General features: G+C 43.0%; 1 protein-coding gene across 3 annotated transcripts in view; it reads right to left on the bottom strand.

Moving 5' to 3' along the window:
• The window catches only part of dacha (dachshund a), a 23,801-nt gene that overhangs the window by 6,737 nt on the left and 4,564 nt on the right, over positions 1-12,500 (bottom strand). For 2 of the 3 annotated variants that reach the window (XM_071506575.1, XM_071506577.1), the window contains 7 exons: positions 6,364-6,473; positions 1,979-2,104; positions 1,727-1,858; positions 1,462-1,616; positions 1,155-1,302; positions 478-519; positions 1-113 (listed from right to left, as the gene is read on the bottom strand). The exon at positions 1-113 is cut by the window's left edge and continues 42 nt beyond it. In XM_071506575.1, the coding sequence (XP_071362676.1) occupies positions 1-113; positions 478-519; positions 1,155-1,302; positions 1,462-1,616; positions 1,727-1,858; positions 1,979-2,104; positions 6,364-6,473 (826 nt within the window). The remainder of the gene's footprint in view (positions 114-477; positions 520-1,154; positions 1,303-1,461; positions 1,617-1,726; positions 1,859-1,978; positions 2,105-6,363; positions 6,474-12,500) is intronic. The other variant, XM_071506576.1, reaches the window with a different exon arrangement.

Raw genomic sequence — 12,500 nt, 5'->3', positions numbered from 1 at the left:
TGCCAATAGAAATGGGGCGAAGGCGGGCTTTGCATGGTTGATTGACAGTGACTGAGAAGTGAGTGGTAGATTCCCATAGGTTGGTTTGAGGAGGGGGGGGGGCAACAAATGATCTGCAGGTAAAAACAGGTGAAAGACAAAAACAACCTTATGAATATTTAATGAGGGTTTGATATTTCCTGTGTGTTTAATTTCTGTGTCTGTGCTCTTTCTGTCTTTGTGAGGACCAGGCTGTGTGTTTTATTAATGTTGTTTCAGACAAGATGGAAACAAAATACACAACAAGATTTGAAGAAGTTTCTCCTCTGAAGCCAACTTCTTTATTTATGTGGACCTGAACAGAAACTACCAGCTCATCACAGAGGAGATGAATCAGGATCAGACTAGAGTGTGTGAGAGGACACCTCAGGTCACTGTGCTACCAGCGCTGCGTCCTCACAAGTACCCAAACACCAACACACTGAAACACACTCCTACCTTTGTCCTTCACCACCTTCTTCATGTTGTCGGTGACCTCACCTGTGGAGCATAAAGCTGTTTGAGGTTTAAGACATACTTCAGTGTCAAAGTCTGCATCCAGGACAACTACAGGACCCAGGATGCATCTGGATGTGGACTTGGGACACCTAAGCTAACAGCGGCTATGGTGGAGATTTTGAGTTGTGACAGTTTTCACTTCACTTCTTTAAGTCCTGATATTTTCAGGTTCAGATTCTGAATCTGGGGTCAGTTTGTAAATTGACTCTGGTGTTGTTGGAGATGTGAGGACCGTCCAGGTGACTGTGGCGGTCCTGGTAGAAGAACTGTCACCTCTGCAGCCCTTTGGTAATTCGCTGGTGACTCATCTGTTTTGTAGTGAAGATGAAGCGGAATGAAAACATGATGTCAGCTCTGTCTCTGAGCTCCTGATATGAACCAATACAAACAACATCAGACTGAACATAACTGCGGGGGGGTCCACGCTAAACTTGAAGGTTTGTTGGACTGTGATCACCTGTGCTGAGCTGAGCTGCTGTTCTAACTACAAAGTCCGTAAGTCCTCCAGAGTCTGGACCCCTGAGTCTGAGAAACAGTTTTAGTTTTATTGTTCAGGTTAGAACCAGGTCCAGGTCAGGGTCTGGGTAACGCGTGTGTGTGTGTGCGTGCGCACTGACCCAGCTCCAGTATGTGTACTGGAGGAGGAGGTGATGATGACAATGATGAAGATGTTCTTGAAGGTGATTGGCTGGTTGGTTCCAGTGGGTGGAGATCATCATCACTAGGGCAGGGGGAGGGGCTTCCTGGGGAAGACTCCTCAACACACTGGAAGGGGTTAGCATCAGCACTTTTAGCACTGGTGCTGTTAGCATTAGCACTTTATTCTTTTTTTTAATCTTTTAATCTCAAACATTTAGTTTTAACCCACTTAACTTTAACCATGCTAGCATTATGTCTGTTAGCATTAGCAGTGTTAGCTATCACCTTGCCCTCTTCTGTCTGCACCTGCGACACAGCAGCCATGTTTGCCAAACCGCTCAGCTGACTCATCTGGTTCATCGCCATGGCAACACTGGCAGGTGGGAGACCCACAGGGAGCAGGGGGTGTGGCATGACCATAAAAGGTATGTCAGACAGACCTGAGGAGGCCAAACCACAGAGACAGACAGGGACAATGTCAACTATTGCTGTGCTACAGTGCTAAGCTAACAATGATCAGGTATCCAATCAGAGGAGAGCTGTGGCTCACGGTTGGCCAATAGGGAGCTGTGATGCTGCAGAGTGCTGAGGTGACGAGATGCTGAACCAGTAGGAGGCACTACAGCTGAGGAGGGAGGAGGGAGGAGACGCTGCTCCTTCTCCCAGGATCCTTCACTGCCTCCTACAGGGGAGGAGACAAGGAAAGGAGGAGAAGATACAAGGAGACGAGGAGAGGAAAGGAAGTGATGAGGAGAAGAAGAGGGGAGGAGACCTGCCTGATGATGTCATATCCCAGTCGTACCTGTGTCGTCATTCTCAGACTCGGCTCCATTGTGATATCGCTGCTGATCGCTGTTTCCATGGAAACCCATCATCATCCTCATCTTCTGCAGCTTCAGAGCCTCGGCCATCGCCGCCGCCGTCAGACCTGCAGAGAACAGAGGTCAGTACATTCTGAGCAGGTTCGGACTGTCCAGAGGGGGGCGCTACCGGACAGATCACTGACCGAACCAGGACTCAGACCACGACTCAGACCAGGACCTTGACTGACAACCTCACCTGCTCTATAAATAAAACAGATGTTATCCTTCAGTACGATCACGATGAAGACGCTGCTGTGGCGGCATCTTCAGGGATCAACATATGAACACGTTACTATGACATGCTGACATCACTATAAACATGTGACATCACAAAGCAGCTGTCATTACCCCCGCAGGGTGCGTGTTTCATGACAGCTGCATCAGTCTACTGACGTGTTGTTAGCATCAGGATCAGCTGACTGACCTCCATGGAGTCAGAGTACAGTTAATCAGGAGGTGACGATGGAGCTGGTGATCAATAATTAATAACTGTGGCAGCCTGAGAGTCTCCAGTGACTGTCTCTGTCTCTCGACCACTTCTCTCTCCCTGCAGCCACTTGGCCCAATTAATCGCCTCCTCTAATTAATTCAATTAGAATTAACGAGGGACTCCTCCTAACAAACGACCCCCCCTCAGCTCATTAACACCTCCTGATGAACAAAAACAGAATATTTCTCCCTGCAGCAGATTCAGGTTCAGGTTTAGTCCTTTAAAACTGGAACATTTAATGTCACAAGACTTTGAAACAGGATCCACATCACATCAGGGTTTTCCTCTGAACTGGTCCAGCACAGAGGAATCCACTAGGTGCTTGCTTAGCTTAGCATAAATACTGGAAACCAGTGATTAGCATTAGCATTAGCACTGTAAATATTGTAATTTTACATGGATTTTGTGTTTGAGATCAACTAAAGGTCACACAGGTCGACCTGGGCAGGTCAAGATCAGCCCATGACTATGATCATGTCAATATCGACACTCTTGACCTGCTGATAAATATGTATGAAAATGTATTTAATCATGTCACACAAAATATCAGATGCACATAAATTTGTGACAGAAGCTTCTTCTTAAAAAAAATAAAAAATAAAAAATGTATTTATATGTATGTGTGTGTGTGTGTGTGTGTGTGTGCGCGCGTATACATATACATATACTTATATATGTATATGTATACATAGTCTTGATTTCTGTATTTTAATGAGGACGTCATGTTTCCATCTGGCAGGTTTGGACTACAAAAAGCTTTAACAGCCTACAACATATAAAATATATTTTTACATCATAATAATTTCTTATCACAGAGGCTGTTACAGGAAGCTCCCAACAGGAAACACAACGCAACACTGCTAGTAACACACACACACACACACACACACACACACACACACACACACACACACACACACACACACACAAGCAGTAAATAAAACGTCAGTTTGATGAATTCCTCGTTTTTCAGAAACAGCTGTTTCCTGTCTGATCTGTTATAAGAATCTTTGACCTGAGGAGACGAAGATCGAACCATCGACATCGTCTCTGCTCTGACGGGTCCAAACCAATCAGCAGCTTCTCGTCTGTAAAATGTGTTTTAACACGATGAAACTGAGTGACCCGCCCTCTCAGATTAAAAAAACTAGCTACTCGGTATTAACAGGGTCCATGCCCCCCCCCCCCGACCATCTGAGACCAGCAGCCCGTTGAGACAAACGATCGGCTGCTGCTGAGGAGAGGTTTGTCCCAGTTGTGTGGATGTGCTGAGAAGAATCCAGCTCTGCAGGATTCAGGTGATTTATCCTGAAGTTTGAAAGTAAAATGACGGAGTTAGGACAAAGGATCATGCAAACCACATGTTGTACGAATCAGTGCAGCCGGTGTCATGATCTACACTTTTCACACCTGTGGTCGATTACCAGCAAACTGGGTACAGTTCCTCAGGGTGACAGGCTGGACTGCTGTCTGAAGTTTCATCCTAATCAAAGTGGTTTTACAAAAATGTGCAACACTTCCTGTTTTGACTACGAGCAACAGGAGCGACAGTTGTTCAGATGTAACTTGAACATTTTTCATTTAAAAAAATTCCTGATGATGTAGTTTGATCAAAATCGTCCCTAGATGCTACCCACAAAGTTTTGTGCTGATTGGACTCAACATCCAGGAGGAGTACCAAAGTGGACCTCGTACATCCCATGAAAAACAGAAGAACATATGGAGCAGCTGCAGACAGAATCAGCCAAGAACCTCAGGAGAGAAAAAATAAAATAGAAAAAATAACTGAAAACACCTGAAGAGCTCAACTCAGACCTGGGTTTTTACTCGCTACAGTGAGACAGAGGACGTATGAGCTACGATCCTCCTGCAGCGGATCAACCACCCCTGTGCATCAAAGACACACAGCTCTGTCACACACCCGGCTCACAGCACAACACAACTGTCTCAGCTTCAGACCGACACAGTCGTCATCATCTGAGGCTCATGAGTGTGTTGGTCTTTGATGAGCTGAGGTTCTGACCAACAGAGACCTGGTCTGAGGTCAGTGTCTCAGGGTTTCTCCGTTAGTTTAACGACTCAATGGCAGACACACAACGTGTTGTTACACACAAACAGAGTGTGATGAAGATGCTCCAGATGTTGGATCAGTGAGAACAGACTCAGGAGGTCGGAGTGTGTTTGTGATGTGTTGTGAGGAGACGTCTGTGACACGCGAGGCTGTTGATCCTGATTCATTCTTCACCTGAACCTGAAGGATTCACACACATCAGAGGACGACACAAGGCTGCGACAGTGTCAGACTCAGTAACAGGTCATAGGTCATGGTCCATCAAACCATCATGTTCATCATTAATTAAAAACACACACTGGTTGTTTCTTGTTCAGGTTTTAGTTCTTATCTCTGTCTCGTTTCCTGGTTATCGACCAATCACACGGTGAGACTTTATCCTCAGTTTATACTCAACCTGTGTGTGTGTGTATGTGTGTGTATGTGTGTGTATGTGTGTGTGTTTGTGTGTGTCTGTAGTTAAATTTCTTGTTCCTTTGATCTGTCTCTGACTTCAGTCAAGAAATGTGCCAGTTCAAGTATTTTTAATAAAAAATTGTGTGTGTGTGTGTGTGTGTGTTTGTGTGTGTGTGTGTGTGTGTGTATGTTTTCATTAAGCTGTCACACCTGTCACGCAGGTGATGGAGGTGACAGGTTGGCCTGTGGCCCCTCATTTCTGTTGAATTGAACTCAGGAACATTAGTGACCTCACAGGTGACAGACTCAGGTGATTCACTGGTCGGCCAATGAGACAGCACATACCTGAAGACCAGGATCCAGTCCTGAGGACTGATGGTCGAGTTACCAGCAGGACCAGTAAGTTACCAGTTACTGGTTACTGGTACAGACTCTGTGGAACAGCACCCAGGGTTCTGATGTTGTAATGGTTCTGATGTTCTTAAGATTCTGACGTTCTCATGGTTCTGATGTTCCTAAGGTTCTGATGTTTTCATGGTTCTGATGTTCTTATGGTTCTGATTGTCTTAACTCAAAGAAGTTTTGTCCTGTGACAAATCAGAGGGCAGATCCCACTGTGATGTCATCATCATCTGTTCTTCTTAAGAAGGTTTGCTTTAAGACTTTTTGAGATTAAATTCTTTACATGTCGCCCAAAGCAACACACACACACACACACACAAACACACAGACAGACAGACACACACACACACACAGACACACACACAGTGCTTCGGGTAAGACTCTAATCTGTCAGTCATTTTGACATCTGCTAATTAAACATGCTAATTATAACTCTAATCACTCTCTCTCTCTCTCACACACACACGCACACACACACAGTGCGTACTGACAGACAGACTGAATTCTGGGTAAATGTTATGATGATGTCAGCATGCCTGCTGGAGAAGCAGAGGGAGGTCACCTGATCACATGATCATCACTGTCATGTGACCTCTCCCACAAAACAGTCTTCAGACTAACAGGAAGTCATCTGGAATGTTCAGCCATCGCTCTGACGTCCAGACCTCCACACACCTCCATCATTGGCTTGTGTTTAGTTTTTTTTCTTGTTTGTGGTTGTTTCAGATTTTATGAGTGTCACCCTCCTCTTCCTCCTCCTTTGCAGACCTGACGCAACTGCTCCACACAAAACAACAGCTTCACCTGTCACACACCTGTGACACCTCCAGACGACTGATACGAGAACATTCTGGTTAATCAGCTGTGGAACGTGACGTCACAGTCTGGTCCAATAGCATTTGTCAAGGTGAGTCCCATGATTAAATGATCTCCTGTCCCCCGGGGGAGTCGTCTGTTATACTCACCGGTTTGTGACAGCAGGGTGGGGCTTAGCAGACCATGTGGGAGGAGTCTGGATCCATCAGTCATTGTGGCCACGCCCAAGGTCCTCTTTGGAGGTCGACCTGGTCGAGAGCTGAGAGAGAGACGGGACATGAAACACACAGCGGGGTGGCCCTTAAATAAATCAGCTGACCGCCTTAAGAGACTGGAGAGGAAGTCATTTGAGGGTTTCCACCTTAAATAAAAAGTTCAGCAGCCATCAATAATTAATCAATACCATTCTGTCTGCTCAGGTTCAACAGCTTCATGAATTAATCTGTTTCATCTCTCTCTCCTCAAGGCCTTTATTCCCAGTGTCGATCATCCCTGGGGAAGATTTTAGGAGACGCACCGCTGCTCTGATACAAACAGGAACTGAAATAAACCTCATTATAATTTAACCTGTTTAAGTCTTTACACTGTAAAAATGACTCCACCATTTATTACACTGTTCAAAATAAATAGTAAATATTTAGTAGTTTATATAAATGATACCATGGACAGTAAGAGCTGAACATCACGTCAGAGTTTATTCAAAGAAATGAATAAGATGACAGTGAATAAATACTGAAGTATTTAAATATATTTAAAAGTAAATATAAAATAAATATATAAATATATATGAATAAAAACAGATCAAAAACACATCAATCAGCTGTTTATTCAACAACATGAAGAAAAACTGAAGGAAACAAAAACATGATTTTTTCAGTTATATCTCATAACGACGAACAATATCTAATAACAATCTGATAATCAGATTACTTTACAAACATGTCCGTGGCACTGCCCACAGGGCGGGTTGCCATGGTTACTGCACCTGTGGAAATCTGCTGCCTCAGCTGCTTATGGACATGCGTGTATACACACACGCACACACACACACACACAGTGACAGTCTTGGGGGTACACACAGGTCAGTTTTTGATTGACAGGTCCGAGGCAACCCGCCCACACACAGTAAATTAAATTCCTCAGTACTGTGTGTGTGTGTGTGTGTGTGTTTCCACTTAATTAAACCAAGACAAAATGTCTCTTATGTAGCGCACAGACACACACACACACACACACACACACACAGTCTTTCAGCAGAGAATAGGTCATAATTTGTGATTGACCACAGTGTGTGTGTGTGTGTGTGTGTGAGACTCTCTGATCAGTAAACTGATCTGAGTGATGAGAGGAGGTGACAGGTGTTACCTGAGCAGGTGAATCAGTCTGATGAGATTTATGTTCAAAGACACGTCATTCCAAGAAGAAGAAGAAGAAGAAGAAGCAGCTGTGACCCGGTTCAGGGGCCTCATCCTCCAGAGGACCTGGTCTACGGAGGCCGAACTGGACTGAGACGGTCTGGTCTACCGCAGATTTTCTCTTTGTGTCACCAGCTGTTCCCGCCCTTCCTGTGGCGTGGCAAAGTGTGGCTCCTGTTGCCTAGCAACCTTGACAACAGGTTACTTTTCTTCACAGTAACTTGAGGTTTTAAGGTCCTTGGTTTTAACAGTTGTACTGTTCTGGTACTGGCTCCCTCTCTGTGCTGTTTGATCACAGATTATTTTCATTACCGCAATGAATCTTGGGAAATGTTGGCCCACGAAGGATCCACCAGTTTCAGCCAGAAGACGGATTTGAAATGAAACGCAGTCGTCCTCAGAGGAGCCTCAGACCCTGAGCTGATATCAGTGGGAGCTCATTAATAAGAACAGGAACGACCCAGGTGAAAGAGGCGTCTCTTCTGATTGGATGATCCCTGAGTGATGCACGGCCAGACCAGCCACAGGTAACAGATTGTAGTAAAACTCACCAGTAAAGCCGAAGTCCAGTCAGCGCTGAACTGGACGATCAAATTCACACTAAAATGCTCGGCTGTGGGTGGAGCTACACGCCGGGGCCGTCGGGGTGATCGTCTGCAGCGTAGCAGAGACCAGGTCCAGTACAGGAGTGGTGGAGCCCGATGCCCAGCTGCTGGAGCCTCCAGCGGACCGGACAGTACCAGTGTGTGTTGAGGCCAGGGGAGTGTGTGTGTCCACTGAATCCAATGGGGCGGGGCTGAGAGCCGTGACTGCTTTGTTGTGACATCACAAAGTTCCAGAAGTCCTGACGGCTGGTTTTAAGGCTCAGTGTCTGAATACAGGCTGTGTGCATTTCTCTGTGGACTGAGGCTTTGATACTTTCACAGTATTAATATAGAACCTAGACCTGCTTTATAATCACAAACACATGGACATCTGCCTTTAGACTGGATGGAGCTTTAATGATGAAAGTCACCGCAGGAAAACCTGTTCAATTCACAACATGCAACATGTAAACCCCACACACACACACACGCACACACACACACACACACATACATCCCTTTAATAAGAATCAGGAGATTAAAGCTGATTAACACAAACAGCCTGTACCACATTTAAACTGTGATTTCCTCACTGTCATTCCTAATTTTACACTTGTCACACACACACACACACACATACACACACACACACACACAGCCTCTCTCTTGGTTAAATCCACATTTACTTAATTAGTTGAGGCTCATTTACATAATTTGATCATAAGAGAAAAAACATTTTGATCCATATTCAGCAGTAATCCACCTAAATGTGATTAAACACACACACACACACACAGATTCTGTCTTTATGTCAGTTGAGATTTATATATGTATGCTCCCCCCCCCCCCCCCCACACACACACACACACACACACACACACTGTTTATTGATGTTATTTATGTGTGTGAGGCTAACAGTGTTCACACCGCTGCCTCTTCACTGCGTGTTGGGTTGAGGGAGTTTAACTAACATTAGCCTTAAGTTACAGTTTAGCTAACTGATGTTAGTTAGTTTCTAACTTTAGCCTTAAGTTACAGTTTAGCTAACTGATGTTAGCTAGTTTCTAACTTTAGCCTTAAGTTACAGTTTAGCTAACTGATGTTAGTTAGTTTCTAACTTTAGCCTTAAGTTACAGTTTAGCTAACTGATGTTAGTTAGTTTCTAACTTTAGCCTTAAGTTACAGTTTAGCTAACTGATGTTAGCTAGTTTCTAACTTTAGCCTTAAGTTACAGTTTAACTAACTGATGTTAGCTAGTTTCTAACTTTAGCTTTAAGTTACAGTTTAGCTAACTGATGTTAGCTAGTTTCTAACTTTCGCCTTAAGTTACAGTTTAACTAACTGATGTTAGCTAGTTTCTAACATTAGCTTTAAGTTACAGTTTAGCTAACTGATGTTAGCTAGTTTCTAACTTTAGCCTTAAGTTACAGTTTAGCTAACTGATGTTAGCTAGTTTCTAACATTAGCTTTAAGTTACAGTTTAGCTAACTGATGTTAGCTAGTTTCTAACTTTAGCCTTAAGTTACAGTTTAGCTAACTGATGTTAGCTAGTTTCTAACTTTAGCCTTAAGTTACAGTTTAGCTAACTGATGTTAGCTAGTTTCTAACTTTCGCCTTAAGTTACAGTTTAACTAACTGATGTTAGCTAGTTTCTAACTTTAGCTTTAAGTTACAGTTTAGCTAACTGATGTTAGCTAGTTTCTAACTTTCGCCTTAAGTTACAGTTTAACTAACTGATGTTAGTTAGTTTTTAACATTAGCTTTAAGTTACAGTTTAACTAACTGATGTTAGCTAGTTTCTAACATTAGCTTTAAGTTACAGTATAGCTAACTGATGTTAGCTAGTTTCTAACATTAGCTTTAAGTTACAGTATAGCTAACTGATGTTAGCTAGCTGATAGCGCACCCTCTCATCTCCAATGTTGTCTTGTCATTTCATTACTAAAATAATACTAATAATAACTGAACAATATTAAAATCTCTGACTCAGTAATTGTATCAGCAGTGGTGTAAAGTAATCATGTAACTTAAGTACAATTTTAGTGTACTTGTACTTTACTTGAGTAGGCCTACCGTGTGTGTTGTGTTAGTGTGTGTTGTGTTAGTGTGTGTTGTGTTAGTGTGAGTTGTGTTAGTGTGAGTTGTGTTTGTGTGTGTTGTGTTAGTGTGTGTTGTGTTAGTGTGAGTTGTGTTAGTGTGAGTTGTGTTAGTGTGTGTTGTGTTAGTGTGTGTTGTGTTAGTGTGAGTTGTGTTTGTGTGAGTTGTGTTAGTGTGTGTTGTGTTAGTGTGTGTTGTGTTTGTGTGTGTTGTGTTAGTGTGAGTTGTGTTTGTGTGAGTTTTGTTAGTGTGTGTTGTGTTAGTGTGTGTTGTGTTAGTGTGTGTTGTGTTTGTGTGTGTTGTGTTAGTGTGAGTTGTGTTTGTGTGAGTTGTGTTAGTGTGAGTTGTGTTAGTGTGTGTTGTGTTAGTGTGAGTTGTGTTTGTGTGTGTTGTGTTAGTGTGAGTTGTGTTTGTGTGTGTTGTGTTAGTGTGTGTTGTGTTAGTGTGAGTTGTGTTAGTGTGAGTTGTGTTTGTGTGTGTTGTGTTAGTGTGAGTTGTGTTAGTGTGTGTTGTGTTAGTGTGTGTTGTGTTCGTGTGTGTTGTGTTAGTGTGAGTTGTGTTAGTGTGTGTTGTGTTCGTGAGAGTTGTGTTAGTGTGTGTTGTGTTTGTGTGTGTTGTGTTAGTGTGAGTTGTGTTTGTGTGAGTTTTGTTAGTGTGTGTTGTGTTAGTGTGTGTTGTGTTAGTGTGTGTTGTGTTTGTGTGTGTTGTGTTAGTGTGAGTTGTGTTTGTGTGAGTTGTGTTAGTGTGAGTTGTGTTAGTGTGTGTTGTGTTAGTGTGAGTTGTGTTTGTGTGTGTTGTGTTAGTGTGAGTTGTGTTTGTGTGTGTTGTGTTAGTGTGTGTTGTGTTAGTGTGAGTTGTGTTAGTGTGAGTTGTGTTAGTGTGAGTTGTGTTAGTGTGTGTTGTGTTAGTGTGAGTTGTGTTTGTGTGTGTTGTGTTAGTGTGAGTTGTGTTAGTGTGTGTTGTGTTAGTGTGTGTTGTGTTCGTGTGTGTTGTGTTAGTGTGAGTTGTGTTAGTGTGTGTTGTGTTCGTGAGAGTTGTGTTAGTGTGTGTTGTGTTAGTGTGTGTTGTGTTTGTGTGTGTTGTGTTAGTGTGAGTTGTGTTAGTGTGTGTTGTGTTCGTGTGTGTTGTGTTAGTGTGAGTTGTGTTAGTGTGTGTTGTGTTCGTGTGAGTTGTGTTAGTGTGAGTTGTGTTAGTGTGTGTTGTGTTTGTGTGTGTGTTGTGTTAGTGTGAGTTGTGTTAGTGTGTGTTGTGTTAGTGTGTGTTGTGTTAGTGTGAGTTGTGTTATTGTGAGTTGTGTTTGTGTGAGTTGTGTTAGTGTGTGTTGTGTTAGTGTGAGTTGTGTTAGTGTGTGTTGTGTTCGTGTGAGTTGTGTTAGTGTGAGTTGTGTTAGTGTGTGTTGTGTTTGTGTGTGTTGTGTTAGTGTGAGTTGTGTTATTGTGAGTTGTGTTTGTGTGAGTTGTGTTAGTGTGAGTTGTGTTAGTGTGTGTTGTGTTTGTGTGTTGTGTTAGTGTGTGTTGTGTTAGTGTGAGTTGTGTTCGTGTGAGTTGTGTTCGTGTGAGTTGTGTTAGTGTGTGTTGTGTTCGTGTGAGTTGTGTTCGTGTGAGTTGTGTTCGTGTGAGTTGTGTTTGTGTGTTGTGTTAGTGTGAGTTGTGTTATTGTGAGTTGTGTTTGTGTGTGTTGTGTTAGTGTGTGTTGTGTTCGTGTGAGTTGTGTTCGTGTGAGTTGTGTTCGTGTGAGTTGTGTTTGTGTGTTGTGTTAGTGTGTGTTGTGTTCGTGTGAGTTGTGTTAGTGTGTGTTGTGTTTGTGTGAGTTGTGTTTGTGTGAGTTGTGTTAGTGTGTGTTGTGTTTGTGTGAGTTGTGTTTGTGTGAGTTGTGTTAGTGTGTGTTGTGTTCGTGTGAGTTGTGTTAGTGTGTGTTGTGTTACATTTATAGGTACATTTATAGAAAAGATGTAAATAACATGTGAACATCAGTTGATTAGTAATTGATTTGATGATAAACAGAAAATTAACAAAGTGTTTTTTATATTGAGCTCATTGTTGTTTTCTGTCACAGTCAGTGAGTCTCAGTCTGAGACCAACATTTCCCGCTTTTTCAGTCACAGCCTGAATTGATCGCTCTGATCAATACCTGATCATGTTCTGTGCAGACTCTCTGTCCATGAGGACGATGAGGATGCTCAGTCTGCTC

Source organism: Trachinotus anak, unplaced genomic scaffold (genome assembly GCF_046630095.1).
Source record: "Trachinotus anak isolate AG129_WGS33_773 ecotype Australia unplaced genomic scaffold, CSIRO_AGI_Tana_v1 ptg000020l, whole genome shotgun sequence".
Taxonomy (NCBI): domain Eukaryota; kingdom Metazoa; phylum Chordata; class Actinopteri; order Carangiformes; family Carangidae; genus Trachinotus; species Trachinotus anak.
The sequence above is the reverse complement of the archived record's forward strand: the minus strand, read 5'-3'. Positions and strand labels throughout refer to the sequence as shown.